At 47.5% G+C, this 21,855-nt stretch overlaps 3 protein-coding genes across 8 annotated transcripts in view; 1 reads left to right on the top strand and 2 right to left on the bottom strand.

The window, feature by feature from the left end:
* Window positions 1-8,259, bottom strand: part of LOC134009055 (zinc finger protein OZF-like) — a 14,959-nt gene extending 6,700 nt beyond the window's left edge. Inside the window, exons 1-3 of one of the 4 annotated variants that reach the window (XM_062448732.1) lie at window positions 8,041-8,259; window positions 5,569-5,874; window positions 1,730-3,224 (exon numbers count right to left, since the gene is read on the bottom strand). In XM_062448732.1, coding sequence (XP_062304716.1) covers window positions 1,933-3,224; window positions 5,569-5,731 — 1,455 coding nt within the window. In that variant the 5' untranslated portion in view covers window positions 5,732-5,874; window positions 8,041-8,259 and the 3' untranslated portion in view covers window positions 1,730-1,932. Of the gene's footprint in view, window positions 1-1,729; window positions 3,225-5,568; window positions 5,875-6,592; window positions 6,856-8,040 lie in introns of those variants that run through there. The other 3 variants (XM_062448730.1, XM_062448736.1, XM_062448731.1) reach the window with 3 other exon arrangements.
* LOC134009087 (mucin-2-like) lies at window positions 3,223-5,562 on the bottom strand. 2 transcript variants are annotated; one of them, XM_062448774.1, is made up of 2 exons: window positions 4,697-5,562; window positions 3,223-4,467 (listed from the first exon to the last, which is right to left on the bottom strand). In XM_062448774.1, exons 1-2 carry the CDS (start codon window positions 5,375-5,377, stop codon window positions 4,444-4,446), a joined length of 705 nt encoding a protein of 234 aa, XP_062304758.1. In that variant the 5' UTR covers window positions 5,378-5,562; the 3' UTR covers window positions 3,223-4,443. The 2 variants fall into 2 exon arrangements, with proteins under 2 accessions (XP_062304758.1, XP_062304757.1); XM_062448773.1 differs by having other exon boundaries at window positions 3,223-4,544; window positions 4,705-5,562.
* gaa2 (alpha glucosidase 2) lies at window positions 7,183-21,855 on the top strand. 2 transcript variants are annotated; one of them, XM_062448700.1, is made up of 21 exons: window positions 7,183-7,308; window positions 7,817-7,939; window positions 8,069-8,611; window positions 8,901-9,046; window positions 10,036-10,201; window positions 10,367-10,463; window positions 10,574-10,693; window positions 10,812-10,930; window positions 11,015-11,146; window positions 11,263-11,373; window positions 11,669-11,782; window positions 11,889-11,973; window positions 12,054-12,171; window positions 12,275-12,408; window positions 12,724-12,875; window positions 15,731-15,879; window positions 15,970-16,111; window positions 16,322-16,420; window positions 18,334-18,498; window positions 20,581-20,727; window positions 21,023-21,855. In XM_062448700.1, exons 2-21 carry the CDS (start codon window positions 7,847-7,849, stop codon window positions 21,083-21,085), a joined length of 2,895 nt encoding a protein of 964 aa, XP_062304684.1. In that variant the 5' UTR covers window positions 7,183-7,308; window positions 7,817-7,846; the 3' UTR covers window positions 21,086-21,855. The 2 variants fall into 2 exon arrangements, with proteins under 2 accessions (XP_062304684.1, XP_062304683.1); XM_062448699.1 differs by having other exon boundaries at window positions 8,027-8,611.

The raw sequence follows: 21,855 nt of genomic DNA, 5'->3' as shown, positions 1-21,855 counted from the left end.
GTGTATAATGTGTATTATCTATATTGCATACTTTTTTTGTATATTAGGATGTTTATTACTATTATTTTAAATCTATTTTATTTGAGCTTATCATAGATGTAATTTATGTTCTTAGTACTTATATGTTATGCTAGGTTGCTTGCGTTGTCTTGTTCCAAGAATGTCAGTGCCCAGTCTGACCTTGTGTTGTTCTGTGTAATAAATAAATAATTTGTATTAATGAATTAAGAAACAACTTTGCTAATAAGAAAGAAAGTGCCAGTAAAACCTTTTAAGTTTAAAATGTAGACTGTAAAAACTAACACAGGCATTTGTTACATTTCCAACTGGTCTTGTGCAATGTACTCTTTCCTCTCTCCTAAATACTCTACCTTCGTCAAGAATATGCAAAAGGTGCAAGATGCTGCTGCACAAAGCCGACTTCCCTTTTCTACTCTTAACTTACAAATCACTCCACGGGCCTACACCTCTAGGTTTAGGTGAAGGTTGGTTTAGGTTCTACACCCTTAGGTAAAGGTGACGGTTGGTTAAGGTCCTACACCCTACGTTTAGGTGTAGGATGGTTTTGGTCCTACACCCTACGTTTAGGTGTAGGATGGTTTTGGTCCTACACCCTACGTTTAGGTGTAGGATGGTTTAGGTCCTACACCCTACGTTTAGGTGTAGGATGGTTTTGGTCCTACACCCTACGTTTAGGTGTAGGACCTAAACACAAGCACAACATGAGTTCAGCAGCAGTCCTTTCCCTCAAAAGTTACTTCATGTTTCTCTTATCAGTGTCACAGTGTTACTTGACTAAATGTCTAATTACTGTTGTAATTTGTAATCATGAAAACTGGGGTTGTCTTCTTCCTTGATTCCAGAAGTGTCTGAGAAGGCGTTTCTGCGCGTCGCCATCACTGAGGTGTTGCCAGGGGTGACACTAGATATTCTAGAAGAGTCCTTACAGTCCCTTGGGTTGGAAACATACAAGGATTTATAGTTCACCAAGGAAGCCGATTGGCTGTCAGCGTTGAGGCCAATTCAAGCTGGAAAACTCCTTGTTGCTTTGAGACTGCAGCACAGGATGCAACCACACCCCAAAGTGATCAGAAATGTAGAAACATTCACTTTCCTGACAACTCCTGTGTGTGTGTGTGTGTGTGTATCTGTCTGACCATCACCCCCAGAGTCCTGATCCAGGATCTGTCTGACCATCACCCCAGAGTCCTGATCCAGAATCTGTCTGACCATCACCCCCAGTGTCCTGATCCAGGATCTGTCTGACCATCAGCCCCAGAGCACTTGTCATAGAAACAACCACCATCTTTAGGCAGCTCTGATGGTCTAAATGATAGTATGTCTGTACTCTGTCCCCAAACCAGCATGGACACACCAGAGGAGCAAGGACCAGTCACCAACACAGCAGCTCGACTACAAACACTTTATTAAAAATATTGCTGGACAGGAGTTAATGTGTTGGCATGCATAACATTTGATAAAATTGCTTCAGATTTGTCATCTCTGAACACAAATACAATTTACATTTCTACAACCCTATTTGTTGACACATTTAGTAATTGAAACTGATATAGAAACAACACTCAGCACTGATGGAATTTCTCTCCATGATGTTTCTTCATTGGGTTAGGGTTAGGGTGTGTAATGTGTTGACATATTTGGTTGAAGGTTGGTTTAGGTCCTATACCCTAGGTTTAGGTGAAGGTTGGTTTATGTCCTACACCCTAGGTTGAGGTTGGTTTATGTCCTACACCCTAGGTTTAGGTGAAGGTTGGTTTAGGTCCTACACCCTAGGTTTAGGTGAAGGTTGGTTTAGGTCCTACACCCTAGGTTTAGGTGAAGGTTGGTTTAGGTCCTACACGCTAGGTTTACACAACATCAGTTCAGCAGCAGCCCTTTCCCCCAAAATGGTCTTTGTTTCATGGAAAGATGTCAACGTTGTGTGTGTGTTGTCATATGCCTAATGAGAACACGTTTGTAGCTAAATCTCTTACTACATTCCTGACACTGATATGGTCTCTCCCCTGTGTGTGTCCTCATGTGGACAAATAGACTTTGTTTACTGTTAAACAACTTACTACATTCCTGACACTGATATGGTCTCTCCCCTGTGTGTGTCCACATATGGACTAGTAGTGTGTGTTTACTGCTAAATCCCTCACTACATTCCTGACACTGATATGGTTTCTCACATGTGTGTATTGCCATATGGGCAAGTACATTTTGTTTACTGCTAAAGTTCTTACTACATTCCTGACACTGATATGGTCCCTCCCCTGTGTGTGTCCACATATGGACTAGCAGAGTGTGTTTACTGCTATAGTTCTTACTACATACCTGACACTGATATGGTTTCTCACACGTGTGTGCCTTCAAATGGGCAAGCAAATTGTGTTTTGAGATAAAGCTCTTATTACATTCCTGACACTGATATGGTCTCTCCCCTGTGTGTGTTTTCAAATGGCGAATCAAATTTTGCTTACTACTCAAGCTCTTACTACATTCCTGACACTGATACGGTCTCTCACATGTGTGTGTCCTCATATGGACAAATAATTGGGTTTTAGTGCGAAACATCTTACTACATTCCTGACACTGATATGGTTTCTCCCCTGTGTGTGTCCTCGTATGGGCAAGCCAAGCATGTTTACTGCTAAAGATCTTACTGCACTCCTGACACTGATATGGTTTCTCCCCTGAGTGTGTTCTCATGTGTTTAAGAAGAGCACTTTTGTCAGCAAATCGTCTCTTACATTGTTGACACTGATGAGGTTTCTCTGTGTGACTTCCCTGTGGTCTATTGTCCCTTGGACGAGCCTCATTGTTTTGTGTTCTGTTCTGTAAAAGCATCATTCCTCCATGTTCCTCTTCCTCCAAACTCTGAGCTGCCGGACAGTCTGGAGCTACAACAGAGAGAGGCTGAGAGTCACTGTCTGGTTCTGGTGCTGCAAAGTCTTGTACATGAGGCTCTGCTTTAATTTGCTCCTCAGTTGTGTTGGTGGGTAGAGAGTCTCCTTCTCTGTCGTCCACTTTAACAATCTGGAAAACATGTGAACATTCAGAGGAGCCCTTTTGATCAGAATCATGTTTCACACTGGAAGAAGTGAAGATGGAGTCTGTAGTTTCAGACTGCAGTCCTTGGAGCAGCTCTTCCTCCTGACTGGTCCACAGGTCCTGTTCTTCTTTAATCTGAGGGGGCTCCGGGAGAGAGAGCTGCTGCACATCTGGGGGCAGAAGAGACAGCAATTAGATGTGTCCAGGTTCATTATTCTTGGTGTAAAAAGTTTGGTGTAAAATCATTAGTATGGAAGCAAATCAGTGACATAATGTTTCGAATTTTAAAAGGCATTGAATACTTAATATTGAAATTTAAACACCACCGAATTTGTTGGTTTTTAATTAACCTCTTTAAAATGGAAAAAAAAATCTGATCCATCTGATTCAGTAAATCAGGTTGCTCAAATTCGAACAGTAAATTTCAGATCCCCAAAATAAAAAAATAACAATTCAAGTTTCAGAAATGTAAATAGAAAAAAATTCCGGATCTTGCAATATTTTTTTTCTCCTCGGGCCCCTCTCATCCAGGTTTCGCTGCAGGCAGTCATACATGCAGATCAGTCATCCAATCACAGGCTGGGGTCTGAGGAGAGAGGTTGGGTCTGAGGCAAGCAATACCTTGGTATCCCAGCTCAAATTAGACCAGTAAAATTCAGATGCCAAAAATGCAAACAAATCTAATAATAGAGCCAAAAGAAAAAAACACTGGGTATCCCAGACCTTGCAATCAGAATATTTTGTAAAAAAAGATTTGGGTTCAAATTTTCTGGATCTGAATTTCACCATTTTAATTTGAGCAGCCTGAATTTTGTTCTTTTAGAATTTCTGAACCTTGAATTTTGGGATCAGAATTTTTTTTTACGTTGAAATAAATTAATATTTAAATATTAAAAGAGGTGCATTTAAAACCAACAAATTCAGTGGTGTTTACATTTGAATATTGACCCGTTAAGAAATAGTGTCGCACATATGTGATCGCTTGAATGCGGGTCTCACAGCGTAACGTCGCATATATGCGATTTCGAACATTACAATTGAATATTTTCCGATAGACAAAAACTATGCGACAAACGGTTTAGTATGGTTTCAAAATGTACTTATGCTAACAAGTAACAATAGCATGGTAGTAGCATTGCTACGAGTATTATGCTAGGTAAGTTAGCCCAGAAGCTAACCAAAGCTAGCTAGCTCCTGTTTCGGAATAATAACTTACGCTGTGGGGACCGTCGGAAATATTTAGAACTCACGCATCTAAAAGGTTAAGTATTCAATGCCTTATAAAATTCAAAACATTGTCACAGATTTGCTTCTATACATTAGCAAACAAACAAGTATTCATAATAACTCCAGGCTGTATTTATGTAACCAGGGAAAACCCAAAGCTGCTTATGACCCTTTGGTATATTTGAGGTTGTTGGTATAACGTGAGGTCTGGGACCCACGTCTGGAGAACGTGAGGTCTGAGACCCACGTCTGGAGAACGTGAGGTCTAGGGCCCACGTCTGCAGGAGAACGTGAGGTCTGGGACCCATGTCTGGAGGAGAACGTGAGGTCTGGGACCCATGTCTGGAGGAGAACATGAGGTCTGGGGCCCACGTCTGGAGGAGAACGTGAGGTCTTGGGCCCACGTCTGGAGGAGAACGTGAGGTCTGGGGCCCACGTCTGGAGAACGTGAGGTCTGGGACCCACGTCTGGAGGAGAACGTGAGGTCTGGGACCCACGTCTGGAGAACGTGAGGTCTGGGACCCACGTCTGGAGGAGAATGTGAGGTCTGGGACCCACGTCTGAAGGAGAACGTGAGGTCTGGGACACACGTCTGGAGGAGAACGTGAAGTCTGGGACCCATGTCTGGAGGAGAATGTGAGGTCTGGGACCCACGTCTGAAGGAGAACGTGAGGTCTGAGACACACGTCTGGAGGAGAACGTGAGGTCTGGGACCCACGTCTAGAGGAGAACGTGAGGTCTGGGACCCACGTCTGGAGGAGAACGTGAGGTCTGGGACCCACGTCTGGAGGAGAACGTGAGGTCTGGGACCCACGTCTGGAGGAGAACATGAGGTCTGGGACCCACGTCTGAAGAATGTGAGGTCTGGGACCCACGTCTGAAGGAGAACGTGAGGTCTGGGACACACGTCTGGGGGAGAACGTGAGGTCTGGGACCCATGTCTGGAGGAGAATGTGAGGTCTGGGACCCACGTCTGAAGGAGAACGTGAGGTCTGGGACACACGTCTGGAGGAGAACGTGAGGTCTGGGACCCACGTCTAGAGGAGAACATGAGGTCTGGGACCCACGTCTGAAGCACGTGAGGTCTGGGACCCATGTTTGGAGAACGTGAGGTCTGGGGCCCACGTCTGGAGGAGAATGTGAGGTCTGGGACCCACGTCTGGAGGAGGGACGTTAGCTAGCAAACTATATAAATACTTAAGACATCAGACACTTAACCATGAGGTCATATGCAAGTAGTAAGGGTTCTAGGCACAGCCGATTATAATAAAGTTTTGAACATCAAACCTATTCTGTGTAGCTTGACCTCAGGTTGAGTAACAACGTCCAACAACCGTTGCAGTTGCATAATTTCTTCTTCGTACTCAGCAAACTTCTTTTCCACTTTGACGAAAATCTCTAAACCTGCTGTAGTTAGTTTCTCATGGAGAACCAAGTGTAGTTTTGACATTCTGTCTTTTGAAAACTCCTGGGCGAAGATGGAGCCTGTAGTTTCAGACTGCAGTCCTTGGAGCTGCTCTTCCTCCTGACTGGTCCACAGCTCCTGTTCCTCTTTAATCTGTGGGGGCTCCGGGACAGAGAGCTGCTGCACATCTAGGGGAAGAAGAGGCAAGACCCAAATAGACGTTTTAATTGTTTTGTTTTCTTCCACCAGTGCAGCCAGTCATGAAGACAAACCCAGGAAAGCTGATACCATAGAGAAGATGGCTTTATTCATAGAACATTATTATTAGCTCTTTAAAATATCCAAAATAGCTTTTTCAATTGCTGTTAGTAGCGATACTTGTGGACTGAGATTTTCTGCACTAAAACTGGTGAAAACGTATCTTTGGTCCATGATGTCAGATGGGTTATGACGGGATCATACATTCAGGTGGGCTAGGATGGGATCATTACATTTACATTTAGTCATTTAGCAGACGCTCTTATCCAGAGCGACTTACAGTAAGTACAGGGACATTCCCCCTGAGGCAAGTAGGGTGAAGTGCCTTGCCCAAGGACACAACTTCATCTGGCACGGCCGGGAATTGAACTGGCAACCTTCTGATTACTAACCCGCTTCCCTAACCGCTCAGCCACCTGACTCCCCATCATACAACATGTACTGAGTTTTGCATCACTGAGCAAACACTAGATGAAAGAATCTAGATAAAGTGTATAGAATTGAAGAAGAACAACCTGAGATAATATGAAGATGTCTGCTCTTTTCTAGCTAAAGTTACAGAGGGGATAGTGTGAAATAGGGCAACATATATTGTACTCATTACTGACATTGACAACAGCTTCAATAAATATTTATTAAATACAAAACCCGTTAGGTGTAGATTGATCTCCGGTTTAACGTCCAACCGTGGTAGTCGTGCGCTTTCATCGTACTTGGTAAACGTCTTTTCAACGGCTCCGAAAATCTCTAAAGCTTCCGTTGTTAGTCGCTCTATAAGAAATTCTCGAAACAAATCTAGTTCCGACATTGTTAAACTGGAAGACTTTCTAAATTTGTCCCACTCCCGCTTCCAGCACGTCGTTTTATGTCCTACTTTTCTGCAAGTTACATCGAATCTACTACGGTATTTTTCATCCAGTCAACAACACGGAAGTACCCCGAAAGACTTTAAGTGTAGTTTTTCAAAATAAAAGTACCCAACTCTTCGTCCATAACTTAACTAATGCTATAGATCGACTTGTTCGCACTATTTTGAAACTGGCTTAAATATAGAATCTTTGTTATTTAACTAGAGCAGCAATACCATCTCTGATACCGATAGTCAAGATATTGAGCAATCTTGGTAGGAGTATCTGTGTAAAGTTAAATTCTCCGTTCCAACCTCCTCTCACACTCCTGAACAGTAGGTAGCGGCGATGCACCACTTTGACGTTGGTTGTAATCTGCCATAATATCAACGAAGAAGACAACGAAAACACTTCTCCAGAGACTTCTCCGAGCGGATGTGTTCTCGGAGCACCGCTATCTGTCCAGACTTCTGCGGAAAACAGCACGATCACAGCTTGTGAAGGAAGTTTATTGAAGTAAGAACATTTGCCTACCACATTGCTTTTGCCAACATTATACGAGTACGTAGAGTTCGTGTTAAAATATCGAGGTCCTCAGCCTGGCGGTTCCAAAGAGCAAAGTTCAGATGTACTACATCATGTAGCTCACCTTGCTACCAGCATAGCGTCAAGCTAACTTGCAACATTTGAGGGCTATAAAGCAGTTATTATTAATACTACAGCGACCTTTCAAAAGACTTAAGTTTGTTTCGAGCTAGCGGAGTGATAACGTCGAATACGAATTTTGTTTTTTAACCGATATCGTGCTATCAGTAGATTAGTGTATCTACCTACAGATACTGCAGAAGGTCAAGGGTTAATTGCTAGTTCGGACTTGGTAGCCAGTAACTTTAATAACTCATCGTGGCAAATGGTAGCCTGTTACTTACTTTAATAACTCATCCAGCAAAACTTAAATGTATTAACATTAGCTAGCTAACGATAGTTACATTATTTTCGTGTCATCCGTTACGGATACGTTTAGCCCCCGTCTACGACCCGACGCGCAGTGAGGATGGTGTCGTACAAGCGTCTGACCCCCGAGGACGTCCAGTTTACTTGCGCTGGTTTGTCCGAGGAACCGACCTCCGAGCAGGAGGTGGTGGAGGTGAGATCCGGCACGCTCTTTGATTGTTCATGTATAAATCTACACCCGTCTGTCATGCTAAAAAGTATTGTTTAACTAGAATAGAAGTGGGTCTTTCCTACCGTGTGTGTGTGTGGTCTCCCTGTGCAGGAGGTTCCAGAAGAGCCTCTCCTCCCCAGAAGGCTGTCCTGCTCCTCCTCCTCCACCACCCTCCTCTCTCTGGGGCTGCTCCTCCTTCTCCTCAGCGCAGCCTGGCTCCTCGCCACCATCTTCTGGCTCCACTCCCCCTCCAGCGGCCTTCCCCACCGGCCCCAGCCGCCTGCACCCTCCCGAGGGAGAGCAGCCCCGGCTGGGGGAGCCTCCGTACCCGAGCCCCAGGCCTGCTCCGCCGTCCCGGAGGCCTGGAGGTTCGACTGCTACCCGGAGAGGGGAGTGGTGGTGACCAGGGAGATGTGTGAGGCTAGGAACTGCTGCTTCATCTCCTCCCCCCCCGCCTCCTCCTCCAGGAGCCAGGGTGTCCCCTGGTGCTTCTACCCCCCAGGCTTCCCCTCCTACCGGCTGGCGGCGCTGCAGGCGTCACAGGGGGGCCAGAGCGGGAGGCTGGAGAGGGAGGTGAGGACGTACTACCCTGGAGACATCCTGTCCCTGCAGCTGGACATCAGACACGAGACCGACACCAGGCTGAGGGTCAGGGTGAGGGGCCGTCTGGACACACACACACACACATGACATACACACACACATACATGACACACACACACATACATGACACACACACACATACATGACACACACACACATACATGACACACTCACATATACATGACACACACATGCATGACACACATGCATGACACACACTCGCATACATGACACACACACATGCATGACACACACTCACATACATGACACACACACACATACTGACAGTGACATACATGCTCCTCATGCTCCACTCACACACCCCTGCTTGTCTGTGTAGATCACGGACCCGTCTAATTTGCGGTATGAGGTGCCAATCACAGTCCCCAATGCCACTGAGAAGGCAGGAAATCCCGCCTACAGTGTGGAGCTGTCCAAGGACCCGTTCGGCATCATCGTGAAGAGGACGGCTTCAGGAGCTGTGCTGTAAGACACACATCAGAACCCTCCAGAACCCTCCAGAACCCTCCAGAACCCTCCAGAACCCTCCAGAATGCTCCAGATCTAATAACAGTAAAGATTACACTTTTCCTTCTTTCTCTCTCCTCTCCCCCCTCTCCTCTCCTCCCTCTTCTCCTCCCCCTCCTACTCCTCCCCGTCTCCCCTCCTACTCCTCCCCCTCCCCCCCTCCTACTCCTCCCCTCCTACTCCTCCCCCTCCCCCCCTCCTACTCCTCCCCTCCTACTCCTCCCCCTCCCCCCATCCTACTCCTCCTCTCCTACTCCTCCCCCCCTCCTACTCCTCCACTTCCTACTCCTCCCCCTCCCCCCCTCCTACTCCTCCCCCTCTCCCCTCCTACTCCTCGCCTACTCCTCCCCCTATCCCCTCCTACTCCTCCACTTCCTACTCCTCCACTTCCTACTCCTCCCCCCCCCCTCCTACTCCTCCCCCTCTCCCCTCCTACTCCTCCCCTCCTACTCCTCCCCCTATCCCCTCCTACTCCTCCACTTCCTACTCCTCCCCCCCTCCTACTCCTCCACTTCCTACTCCTCCCCCTCCTCCCCTCCTACTCCTCCCCCTCTCCCCTCCTACTCCTCCCCTCCTACTCCTCCCCCTATCCCTCCTACTCCTCCACTTCCTACTCCTCCCCCTCCCCCCCTCCTACTCCTCCACTTCCTACTCCTCCCCCTCTCCCCTCCTACTCCTCCCCCTCCCCCCTCCTACTCCTCCCCTCCTACTCCTCCCCCTCCCCTCCCCTTCCCCCCCTCCTACTCCCCCCCTCCTACTCCTCCCCCTCCCCCCTCGTACTCCTCCCCCTATCCCCTCCTACTCCTCCCCCCCTCCTACTCCTCCCCCTCCCCCCCTCCTTCTCCTCCCCCTCTCCCCTCCTACTCCTCCCCCTCTCCCCCCTCGTACTCCTCCCCCTCCTACTCCTCCCTCTCTCCCCAACCTACTCCTACCCCTCTCCCCCCCAGCCTCAACACCACGGTGGCTCCTCTGTTCTACGCTGACCAGTTCCTCCAGTTCTCCTCCCCGCTGGCCAGCCCCTACGTGTACGGCCTGGGCGAGCACCGCTCCTCCTTCCTGCACGACGTCCACTGGAACACGCTCACCATGTGGGCCCGCGACGTCCCGCCCACGGTAGGCTAACGGCTAACATACAAACTGCTACCATGATGATGGGTAAAGTGCTAATGGCTAGCATGCTAACGGCTAATTCGCTATAGTATTTAACATAGCTGAAGCTAATGGCTAAGGCATCTAGCATGCCAATGCTAATTCTGCTAATCCTCTTCCTGTGTCCAGGAGTTTACCAACCTGTATGGCGCCCACCCCTTCTACCTAGCCATGGAAGAGGGCGGGGCTTCCCATGGGTTCTTCCTGCTCAACAGCAACGCCATGGGTCTGTCCTCCTAGCCCCTCCCCCTACCTCCTAGCCCATACTCCCAATTTCATTTATTCCTGTAGTATCTCAACTCACCTGGTGTTCATGACAGTTGTTTCTATTGGCAGACGTGGTCCTACAGCCTGCCCCTGCTGTAACCTGGCGTACCATTGGTGGGATCCTGGACTTCTATGTCTTCCTGGGTCCGGAGCCTGGCTCTGTGATTGGACAGTACCTGGAGGTTGTTGGTCAGTCCACTGGAGGGGCAAACAAAGCTATTGTGTCTGAACTTACAAACCAAGGAACTCCCATTTATTCCATCTTTCTCTCGCTCTCTTTCTCTCGCTCTCTCTCTCTCTCGATCAGGCCACCCTGCCATGCCTGTCTACTGGGCGCTAGGTTACCATCTCTGTCGCTGGGGTTACGGCTCCAGCAACGCTACCTGGGACGTCGTCAAGAGCATGCGAAATTATGGGATACCCCAGGTAGTGTCCATTGAGTGGGTGTACGTGTACAGTGCATACTGCTGTAGGCTACTGGTCTGGTCTAAGGTATGTGTGTGTGTGTAGGACGCCCAGTGGAATGATATAGACTACATGGATCGTTTTCTGGATTTCACCTTTGACCCGGTGACCTTCTCCTCGCTGCCTGACTTGGTGAAGGACATGCACGCTCACAACCAGCACTACGTCATGATCCTGGTAGGAAGGCCTGTTTGTTTACCTGAGGGTGGATATGTACCTGAGGGTGTGTGTGTACCTGTTTGTGTGTGTATGTGTATATGTAGCTGTGTATATATGTGTGTGTGTGTGTGTAGGACCCAGGCATCAGCAGCTCCCAGCCTGCGGGCTCCTACAGGCCGTATGATGAGGGGCTGCAGCGAGGAGTCTTCATCAACCACACTGACGGCACCACGCTCATCGGCAAGGTGATGCGCGCACACATGCACACACACACTGGAAGAAGGTAAGGATTTAAAAAAATATTCATTTAGTCATTTAGCAGACGCTCTTATCCAGAGCGACTTACAGTAAGTACAGGGACAGTGCCTTGCCCAAGGACACAACATCATTTGGCACTGCCTGGAATCGAACCAGCAACCTTCGGATTACTAGCCCAATTCCCTCACCGCTCAGCCACCTGACTCCCCTTATATTGTTCTTACATCTTTTTGTTCTTCCACTGTCATCTATCCTGCCCCCCCCCCCCCCCTTCTGTCTCAGGTGTGGCCAGGCCTGACTGCTTATCCAGACTTCTCTGATCATGTGACCCATGAGTGGTGGTATGACAACTTGAAGAGTTACCATGACATAGTCCCCTTCGACGGCCTGTGGATTGTAAGTGCGTGTGTGATCTTGTGACGACACCACAAGTCTATCAACAGCATCAGAATAGTTCCTCTTCCTGTTTTAGCTCTGACTGCTCATGTCACTTCCTCCCTAGGACATGAATGAGCCTTCCAACTTCCTGGATGGTTCAACCAATGGCTGTCCTTCAAATGACCTGGAGGACCCTCCCTACACCCCTGGTGAGACTCACACACACACACTCCTGATGTGGTACAGCTGAAGCATGCGTGTGGGTGTATAATGTGTGTGTGTGTTACAGGAGTTCTGGGTGGGCTGCTGAGAGCTAAGACGCTGTGTGTGTCGTCCCTGCAGAAGACCTCCTCCCACTACAACACACACAGCCTCTATGGCCTGCTGGAAGCCAAGGCCTCGTCCTGGTACACACACACACACACACACATTACCACACACACACTCATAAACAAATACACAGACAGACAATATTCATTTGATCAGATGGCGTGTGTTTGTCCTCCCCAGGGCTCTGCAGCGGCTCCTGGGGAAGAGAGCGCTGGTCATCTCCCGCTCCACCTTCCCCAGTCAGGGCCTGTACTCTGGGCACTGGCTGGGGGACAACCGCTCCACCTGGAAGGACATGTACATGTCCATATCAGGTCTTTCTCTCACACACACACTCATACACACACTGGAACACACTAGAACACACTTTAACAAATACACTGTAACAATCAAAAACAGACACTATCAAACACACATCACAAGACATGCACAATAACACTACCTGTGTGTGTGTGTGTGTGTGTGTGTGTGTGTGTGTGTGTGTGTGTGTGTGTGTGTGTGTGTGTGTGTGTGTGTGTGTGTGTGTGTGTGTGTGTGTGTGTGTGTGTGTGTGTGTGTGTGTGTGTGTGTGTGTGTGTGTGTGTGTGTGTGTGTGTGTGTGTGTGTGTGTGTGTGTGTGTGTGTGTCAGGCATGCTGACGTTCAGCCTGCTGGGGGTGCCCCTGGTGGGGGCTGACGTGTGTGGCTTTGGGGAGCAGACAGACGAGGAGCTGTGTGTCCGCTGGACCCAGCTGGGAGCCTTCTACCCCTTCACACGCAACCACAACACTCTGGACACACAGGTAACTAACCACAACACTCTGGACACACAGGTAACTAAACACAACACCCTGGACACACGGGTAACTAACCACAACACTCTGGACACACGGGTAACTAACCACAACACCCTGGACACACAGGTAACTAAACACAACACCCTGGACACACGGGTAACTAACCACAACACTCTGGACACACGGGTAACTAACCACAACACCCTGGACACACAGGTAACTAACCACAACACCCTGGACACACGGGTAACTAACCACAACACCCTGGACACACGGGTAACTAACCACAACACCCTGGACACACGGGTAACTAACCACAACACCCTGGACACACGGGTAACTAACCACAACACCCTGGACACATGGGTAACTAACCACAACACCCTGGACACACAGGTAACTAACCACAACACCCTGGACACACAGGTAACTAACCACAACACCCTGGACACACGGGTAACTAACCACAACACCCTGGACACACGGGTAACTAACCACAACACCCTGGACACACGGGTAACTAACCACAACACCCTGGACACACGGGTAACTAACCACAACACCCTGGACACATGGGTAACTAAACACAACACCCTGGACACACGGGTAACTAACCACAACACCCTGGACACACGGGTAACTAACCACAACACTCTGGACACACGGGTAACTAACCACAACACTCTGGACACACGGGTAACTAAACACAACACCCTGGACACACGGGTAACTAACCACAACACCCTGGACACACGGGTAACTAAACACAACACCCTGGACACACAGGTAACTAACCACAACACCCTGGACACATGGGTAACTAACCACAACACTCTGGACACACGGGTAACTAACCACAACACCCTGGACACACAGGTAACTAACCACAACACCCTGGACACATGGGTAACTAACCACAACACTCTGGACACATGGGTAACTAACCACAACACCCTGGACACACAGGTAACTAACCACAACACCCTGGACACATGGGTAACTAACCACAACACCCTGGACACATGGGTAACTAACCACAACACCCTGGACACACAGGTAACTAACCACAACACCCTGGACACATGGGTAACTAACCACAACACCCTGGACACATGGGTAACTAACCACAACACCCTGGACACACGGGTAACTAACCACAACACCCTGGACACACGGGTAACTAAACACAACACCCTGGACACACGGGTAACTAACCACAACACCCTGGACACACGGGTAACTAACCACAACACCCTGGACACACGGGTAACTAACCACAACACCCTGGACACACAGGTAACTAACCACAACACCCTGGACACACGGGTAACTAACCACAACACCCTGGACACACGGGTAACTAACCACAACACTCTGGACACACGGGTAACTAACCACAACACCCTGGACACACGGGTAACTAACCACAACACCCTGGACACACGGGTAACTAACCACAACACTCTGGACACACGGGTAACTAACCACAACACCCTGGACACATGGGTAACTAACCACAACACCCTGGACACACGGGTAACTAACCACAACACCCTGGACACATGGGTAACTAACCACAACACCCTGGACACACAGGTAACTAACCACAACACCCTGGACACATGGGTAACTAACCACAACACCCTGGACACATGGGTAACTAACCACAACACCCTGGACACACGGGTAACTAACCACAACACCATGGACACACGGGTAACTAAACACAACACCCTGGACACACGGGTAACTAACCACAACACCCTGGACACACGGGTAACTAACCACAACACCCTGGACACACGGGTAACTAACCACAACACCCTGGACACACAGGTAACTAACCACAACACCCTGGACACACGGGTAACTAACCACAACACCCTGGACACACGGGTAACTAACCACAACACTCTGGACACACGGGTAACTAACCACAACACCCTGGACACACGGGTAACTAACCACAACACCCTGGACACACGGGTAACTAACCACAACACTCTGGACACACGGGTAACTAACCACAACACCCTGGACACATGGGTAACTAACCACAACACCCTGGACACACGGGTAACTAACCACAACACCCTGGACACACAGGTAACTAACCACAACACCCTGGACACACGGGTAACTAACCACAACACCCTGGACACACGGGTAACTAACCACAACACTCTGGACACACGGGTAACTAACCACAACACCCTGGACACACGGGTAACTAACCACAACACCCTGGACACATGGGTAACTAACCACAACACTCTGGACACACGGGTAACTAACCACAACACCCTGGACACACAGGTAACTAACCACAACACCCTGGACACATGGGTAACTAACCACAACACTCTGGACACATGGGTAACTAACCACAACACCCTGGACACACAGGTAACTAACCACAACACCCTGGACACATGGGTAACTAACCACAACACCCTGGACACATGGGTAACTAACCACAACACCCTGGACACACAGGTAACTAACCACAACACCCTGGACACACGGGTAACTAACCACAACACCCTGGACACACAGGTAACTAACCACAACACCCTGGACACACAGGTAACTAACCACAACACCCTGGACACACGGGTAACTAACCACAACACCCTGGACACACGGGTAACTAACCACAACACCCTGGACACACGGGTAACTAAACACAACACCCTGGACACACGGGTAACTAACCACAACACCCTGGACACACGGGTAACTAAACACAACCACAACACAACCACAACACCCTGGACACAGGTAACCACAACCACAACAGCATTTCACACATGAGCGACTTGTGTAATTAATAGTGTATGTGTACCCGTGTGTGTGCGCAGCCCCAGGACCCGACAGTGTTCAGCCCGCTGCCTCGTACAGCCATGAAGCAGGCTCTGCTGCTTAGATACTCTCTGTTCCCACTGCTCTACACTCTCTTCCACCGCGCACACACACACGCACACACCGTCGCTCGCCCGCTGCTGTTCGAGTGAGTCACACACACACACTGTCAATCCAATGAAATATTTTCTCAAAATACCTGCTCACTCAATAGACTTTGAATGTGTGTGTGTGTCAGGTTCCCTCAGGACAGCAGCTGCTATGCTGTAGACAGCCAGTTCCTGTGGGGCAGCAGTCTGCTGGTGACTCCAGTCCTGCAGCCCGGACAGCGCACTGTGGAGGGATACTTCCCCCTGGGGCTTTGGTACGACTTCTACACGGTGAGCTCACATACACACACACACACACACACACGGTGAGTGTACACACCCACACAAAGAGCCCCCCTCCCACAGGGAGACAGGGTGGTCAGTAACCTCTCTTTCCCCCCTCTCTCTCAGGGAGACAGGGTGGTCAGTAACCTCTCTTTCCCCCCTCTCTCTCAGGGAGACAGGGTGGTCAGTAACCTCTCTTTCCCCCCTCTCTCTCAGGGAGACAGGGTGGTCAGTAAAGGAGAGCAGATCCAGCTGCAGGCTCCTCTGGACAAGATCAACCTGCACCTGAGAGCAGGAGCTGTGATCCCCACACAGGTACACACACACACACACACACACACACACATGCATACACACAGGTACACACACACACACACACACATGCATACACACAGGTACACACACACACACATGCATACATACAGGTGCACACACATACACACACACACACACACAGGGACACACATACAGTTAGGTCCATAAATATTTGGACATTGACACAATTTTCATCATTTTGGCTCTGTATACCACCACAATGGATTTGAAATGAAACAATCAAGATGTGCTTTAAGTGCAGACTTTCAGCTTTAATTTCGGGGTATTTACATCCAAATCAGGTGAACGGTGTAGGAATTACAATACATTTTATATGTGGCCCCCCCCTTTTTAAGGGACCAAAAGTAATTGGACAATTGGCTGCTCAGCTGTTCCATGGCCAGGTGTATGTTATTCCCTCATGGGAGTTCGTTATTTCATTGACAAGGAGCAGATAAAAGGTCTAGAGTTCATTTCAAGTATGGTATTTGTGTTTGGAATCTGTTGCTGTCAACTCTCAATATGAAGTCCAAAGAGCTGTCACCATCAGTGAAGCAAGCCATCGTTAGGCTGAAAAATCAAAACAAACCTATCAGAGAGATAGCAAAAACATTAGGTGTGGCTCAATCAACTGTTTGGTACATTCTTAAAAAGAAAGAACGCACTGGTGAGCTCAGCAACACCAAAAGACCCGGAAGACCACGGAAAACAACTGTGGTGGATGACAGAAGAATTCTTTCCCTGGTGAAGAAAAACCCCTTCACAACAGTTGGCCAGATCAAGAACACTCTCCAGGAGGTAGGCGTATCTGTGTCAAAGTCAAAAATTAAGAGAAGACTTTACCAGAGTAAATACAGAGGGTTCACCACAAGATGTAAACCATTGGTGAGTCTCAAAAACAGGAAGACCAGATTAGAGTTTGCCAAAAAACATCTAAAAGAGCCTGTACAGTTCTGGAACAACATCCTATGGACAGATGAGACCAAGATCAACTTGTACAAGAATGATGGGAAGAGAAGAGTATGGAGAAGGGAAGGAACTGCTCATGATCCAAAGCATACCACCTCATCATTGAAGCATGGTGGAGGTAGAGTTATGGCGTGGGCATGTATGGCTGCCAATGGAACTGGTTCCCTTGTATTTATCGATGATGTGACTGCTGACAAAAGCAGTAGGATGAATTCTGCAGTGTTTCTGGCAATAATATCTGCTCAGATTCAGCCAAATGCTTCAGAACTCATAGGACGGCGCTTCACAGTGCAGATGGACAATGACCCGAAGCATACTGCGAAAGCAACCAAAGAGTTTTTTAAGGCAAAGAAGTGGAATGTTCTGCAATGGCCAAGTCAATCACCTGACCTAAATCCAATTGAGCATGCATTTTACTTGCTAAAGACAAAACTGAAGGGAAAATGCCCCAAGAACAAGCAGGAACTGCAGACAGTTGCAGTAGAGGCCTGGCAGAGCATCACCAGGGACGAAACCCAGCGTCTGGTGATGTCTATGGGTTCCAGACTTCAGGCTGTCATTGACTGCAAAGGATTTGCAACCAAGTATTAAAAGTGACAATTAGATTTATGATTATGTTAGTTTGTCCAATTATTTTTGGTCCCTTAAAAAGGGGGGGGGGCCACATATAAAATGTGTTGTAATTCCTACACCGTTCACCTGATTTGGATGTAAATACCCTGAAATTAAAGCTGAAAGTCTGCACTTAAAGCACATCTTGATTGTTTCATTGCAAATCCATTGTGGTGGTATACAGAGCCAAAATGATGAAAATTGTGTCAATGTCCAAATATTTATGGACCTAACTGTATATACATACAGATACACACACATTCACACAGGTACACCTAACCTGGATATTGTCACCTCTACACAATGAAACCTGAGTTGTTGTGTGTGTGCAGAGGCCCAACACAACACTGTGGGTGAGCAGCGGCCAGCCCCTGCACCTGCTGGCCTCCCTGCGTGAGGACGGCCAGGCTCAGGGGGAGCTGTTCTGGGACGACGGGGAGAGTCTGGACACCTGGGAGACCGGCCAGTACGCCCTCATCCTGTTCACCGTGGACCAGGTACACACACACATAGGGATGGGTATCGAGAACCGGTTCTTGTTTAGAACCGGTTCCCAGTGAATCGATTCCTTGTAATCGTTAGCAAAAAAAACGATTCTGTTAACGATTCTCTGTGCCGTTAAACAATTAAAATGCTAAGTTTAATAATGGATAAAAAATCGATATGCTCAGTTTAATGGGACATGCAAACGTCTGTTTGAATTACATTTAGTCATTTAGCATTTTGAATGAATGAATAAACTCTAAAAGTTTGCGCACGCATGCGCGAAGACAGACTGCAGCAAACATGGCAACTAGGAAGACGCGTTCTAAAGTTTGGTTGTATTTCACACTACAAAATGACAACAACGGCACTTGTAACGCGTGTAAAAAGTCTATTTCGTCGAAGGGAGGAAATACTACAAATATGAAGAAGCATTTGAACACACAGCATGGAATGAAGTTACTGGAACGTCATGTGTTCGATGCATGCAGCAGCGCAGCTAACGTTCGCGCTTCATCTCTAACTATCTAAGGTAGACTAAGCTAAACTGCTCAAAAGTGATCACAACCACTTGTTACTGTGTGAAGCAATTTGCCTTTATTGTGTGTAGTCGATCTAGTTATCTTCTGTCCCGTCGTTTGAAGTATACATTTTAGCTCCGGCATTCGTCTCCCTTTAGTATTGATCTTATTGATCATTTCACGTTATCGGGGCGGCGTGTGTTATCAGCAAACGTTCGCGTGTCGCATTATTAAACTGAGCATACCGATTTTTAATCCATTATTAAACTTAGCATTTTAATTGTTTAACCTTTTAATAGTCCTGTTAAATGTGCCTGAAAACGCCTAAACAACATACCCAAAGTACATTGAAAGCTGTTGTACCATTTGGAGTACATGCATGTAAATGGTCTCTTTTGAAAGGTGACACTGAAGTTATTTCCCCTGTTGTTAGGACCCCTGTAAGTCCTACTGGTGTTGAGTAATAGAAGCTTGAACACAAGGAAACTGAAAGTTTCTATCTCCGACTAGACTTTGTTTTGAAAACAGAGGCCTGAAGAGGCCTAGAGGTGGTAGGTATTAGCTCATTTCAGAGCCAGTCAAAGCCAGTTTGAGAAATTCGTTTAGAACAAGTGTGTGTGTGTGTGGGGGGTGCAGGACGCACAGACCTAGTTGGCTGTAGAGGGGAACATCGATCAGAGAATCGATAAGGGATCGAATCGATAAGCAGGAATTGATAAGGAGTCGGAATCGTTAAAATCTTATCAATACGCATCCCTACACACACACACAGCCAGTACGCCCTCATCCTGTTCACCATGGACCAGGTACACACACACACACTAGAGCCCGACCGATAAAGGATTTTTAAGGCTGATACCGATACAAATATTTGGTGATTTTAAAATCCGATATTCCGATATAGGCCGATATAAATAAATATTTTTAAAATCCAGAAACGCGTAACAAAACAAACTGATTTCCCTAACATTAGTTATTTGTAGTTTGCATTTAGTCATTTTTAGCAGACGTTCTTATCCAGAGCGACTTACAGTAAGTACAGGGACATTCCCAGAGGCAAGTAGGGTGAAGTGCCGTGCTCAAAGACACAACGTCATTTGACACTGCCTGGAATCGAACCAGCAACCTTCTGATTAATAGCCCGATTCCTTAACCACTCAGCCATCTGACTCATCTGAACTTGTTTGTTTTATTGTCACATCAGAACAGAGGAACATCAAAATATATTAAAGTTCTGATAAATAAAATGTATAAAAATACAAACTTAAGATATGAAACTTAGTCCTTTGAACAAAAACACACACAAAAAAATATATAATTTATCGGCCATTATAAATGCCGATACCGATAGTTTGGAAAATGCCTAATATCGGCTGATAATATCGGCCCGCCAATATATCGGTCGGGCTCTAACACACACACACACAAACACAGCCAGTACGCCCTCATCCTGTTCACCGTGGACCAGGCACACACACACACGTACACACAGCCAGTACGCCCTCATCCTGTTCACCGTGGACCAGGTACACACACACACACTCTCACCCCCCATCCCCCCTTTTTGTGTTCTAGAACACAATGACATCACAAGTGCTCCACAGCCATGAGGAGGCCACCTACATCACCATAGAAATGACCTCCTTCTACGGGGTCAGGTCCAAGCCTACCCGGGTCACTGTCAACTCCCAGGACGCAGCCTTCTCCTACCGAGCCAATCAGGTGAGGCCTGGGTCAGGGGGTCAAATAGTTAATGACCTTTTATTCATCTGGTAACCTGTTTCTGTTTCTCTCTCTCCTACGGCCCCTCTACCTGTCTCTCACTATCTCTCTCTTTCTCCTCCTAACCCTCTACCTGTCTCTCTCTCCCTCCTATTACCCCCCTACCTGTCTCTCACTATCTCTCTCTTTCTCCTACTAACCCTCTACCTGTCTCTCACTATCTCTCTCTCCTCCTAACCCCCTACCTCTCCCTGTCTCTCTCTCCTCCTAACCCTTTACCTCTCTCTGTCTCTAGGTATTGACAGTATCAGATCTGGGTCTGAACCTCAGTCAGAACTTCACCATCAGCTGGTCCTAGCCTGCTTCTCCTCCCCACCATCCCTCCATCTCCCTCTTGTTCCTGCCCTGCCTGGGCTGAGGGGAGGGAGAGAGGACAGACTGAGATTAGGTCCACAGGGTCACGGGGGGGGGGGGGAGGAATCATCACTTAATCAGAGTGTTGCTACTGTTGCTGTGTGAATGTTGTTTACAACCTTGATTTGCACTATTGAAAATAACCCTGCACAGGAGACCCGACGAGGAATGTTCAAGCAGGGTGCCTTGGGAACCCTCAACTGTGTCTGGAGGTTCTAGAACACTTTTTGGAACCCTTAGAGAAGAGCATCTGTTCTAGAACCTTCTGGGCCCTACGAGCGGAGAGTTCTAGAACATCTGTGTACTGTGAATGTGTTCTGCATCTGCTGCCAAAGTTTTATGATTACTGAGACGTTAGAAGCAACAACGTTGCGATATCTGATGGTATTTTAGAGTCTCTGCTAGTAATGTTTTAGAATGCTAGCTAGAAGAGCTGGGAAAGGGTTTTTGTGTTTATTTAGTTTTTAGTTGACGTCATGCTGTTACCTTTGAGAGTTTTTAAAGGTTTTTCAGACCTGTTGTGTTTTTTTTTTTAATTCACAAACTTTAAAATTCAAGTGTAGGAGACTTCTCTTCTTGTTCGAGTAAGAAATAATTCACTGCTTTTGGTTTCTGCTACCATGATACATTATGAAAGTCGAAGGAAAAAACTCTGAATGTTTAGGCTTTCATTTCAAATTTCATATAAAGAAATCATGAATAAATTATATTCTT

Source organism: Osmerus eperlanus, chromosome 22 (assembly GCF_963692335.1).
Source record: "Osmerus eperlanus chromosome 22, fOsmEpe2.1, whole genome shotgun sequence".
NCBI lineage: Eukaryota > Metazoa > Chordata > Actinopteri > Osmeriformes > Osmeridae > Osmerus > Osmerus eperlanus.
The sequence above is the reverse complement of the archived record's forward strand: the minus strand, read 5'-3'. Positions and strand labels throughout refer to the sequence as shown.

Excerpts from the sequence above, each read along its gene's own strand:
- LOC134009087 (XM_062448773.1), bottom strand. The coding sequence starts at position 5,377 with ATGGGTCCCAGACCTCACGTGCTTCAGACGTGGGTCCCAGACCTCATG. Across the intron at positions 4,545-4,704 it reads TCCAGACGTGGGCCCCAGAC|CTCACGTTCTCCAGACGTGG; the intron begins CTCACGTTCTCC and ends TGGGCCCTAGAC.
- gaa2 (XM_062448699.1), top strand. The coding sequence starts at position 7,847 with ATGGTGTCGTACAAGCGTCTGACCCCCGAGGACGTCCAGTTTACTTGC. Across the intron at positions 15,880-15,969 it reads GCTCGCCCGCTGCTGTTCGA|GTTCCCTCAGGACAGCAGCT; the intron begins GTGAGTCACACA and ends TGTGTGTGTCAG. Across the intron at positions 16,421-18,333 it reads GAGCTGTGATCCCCACACAG|AGGCCCAACACAACACTGTG; the intron begins GTACACACACAC and ends GTGTGTGTGCAG.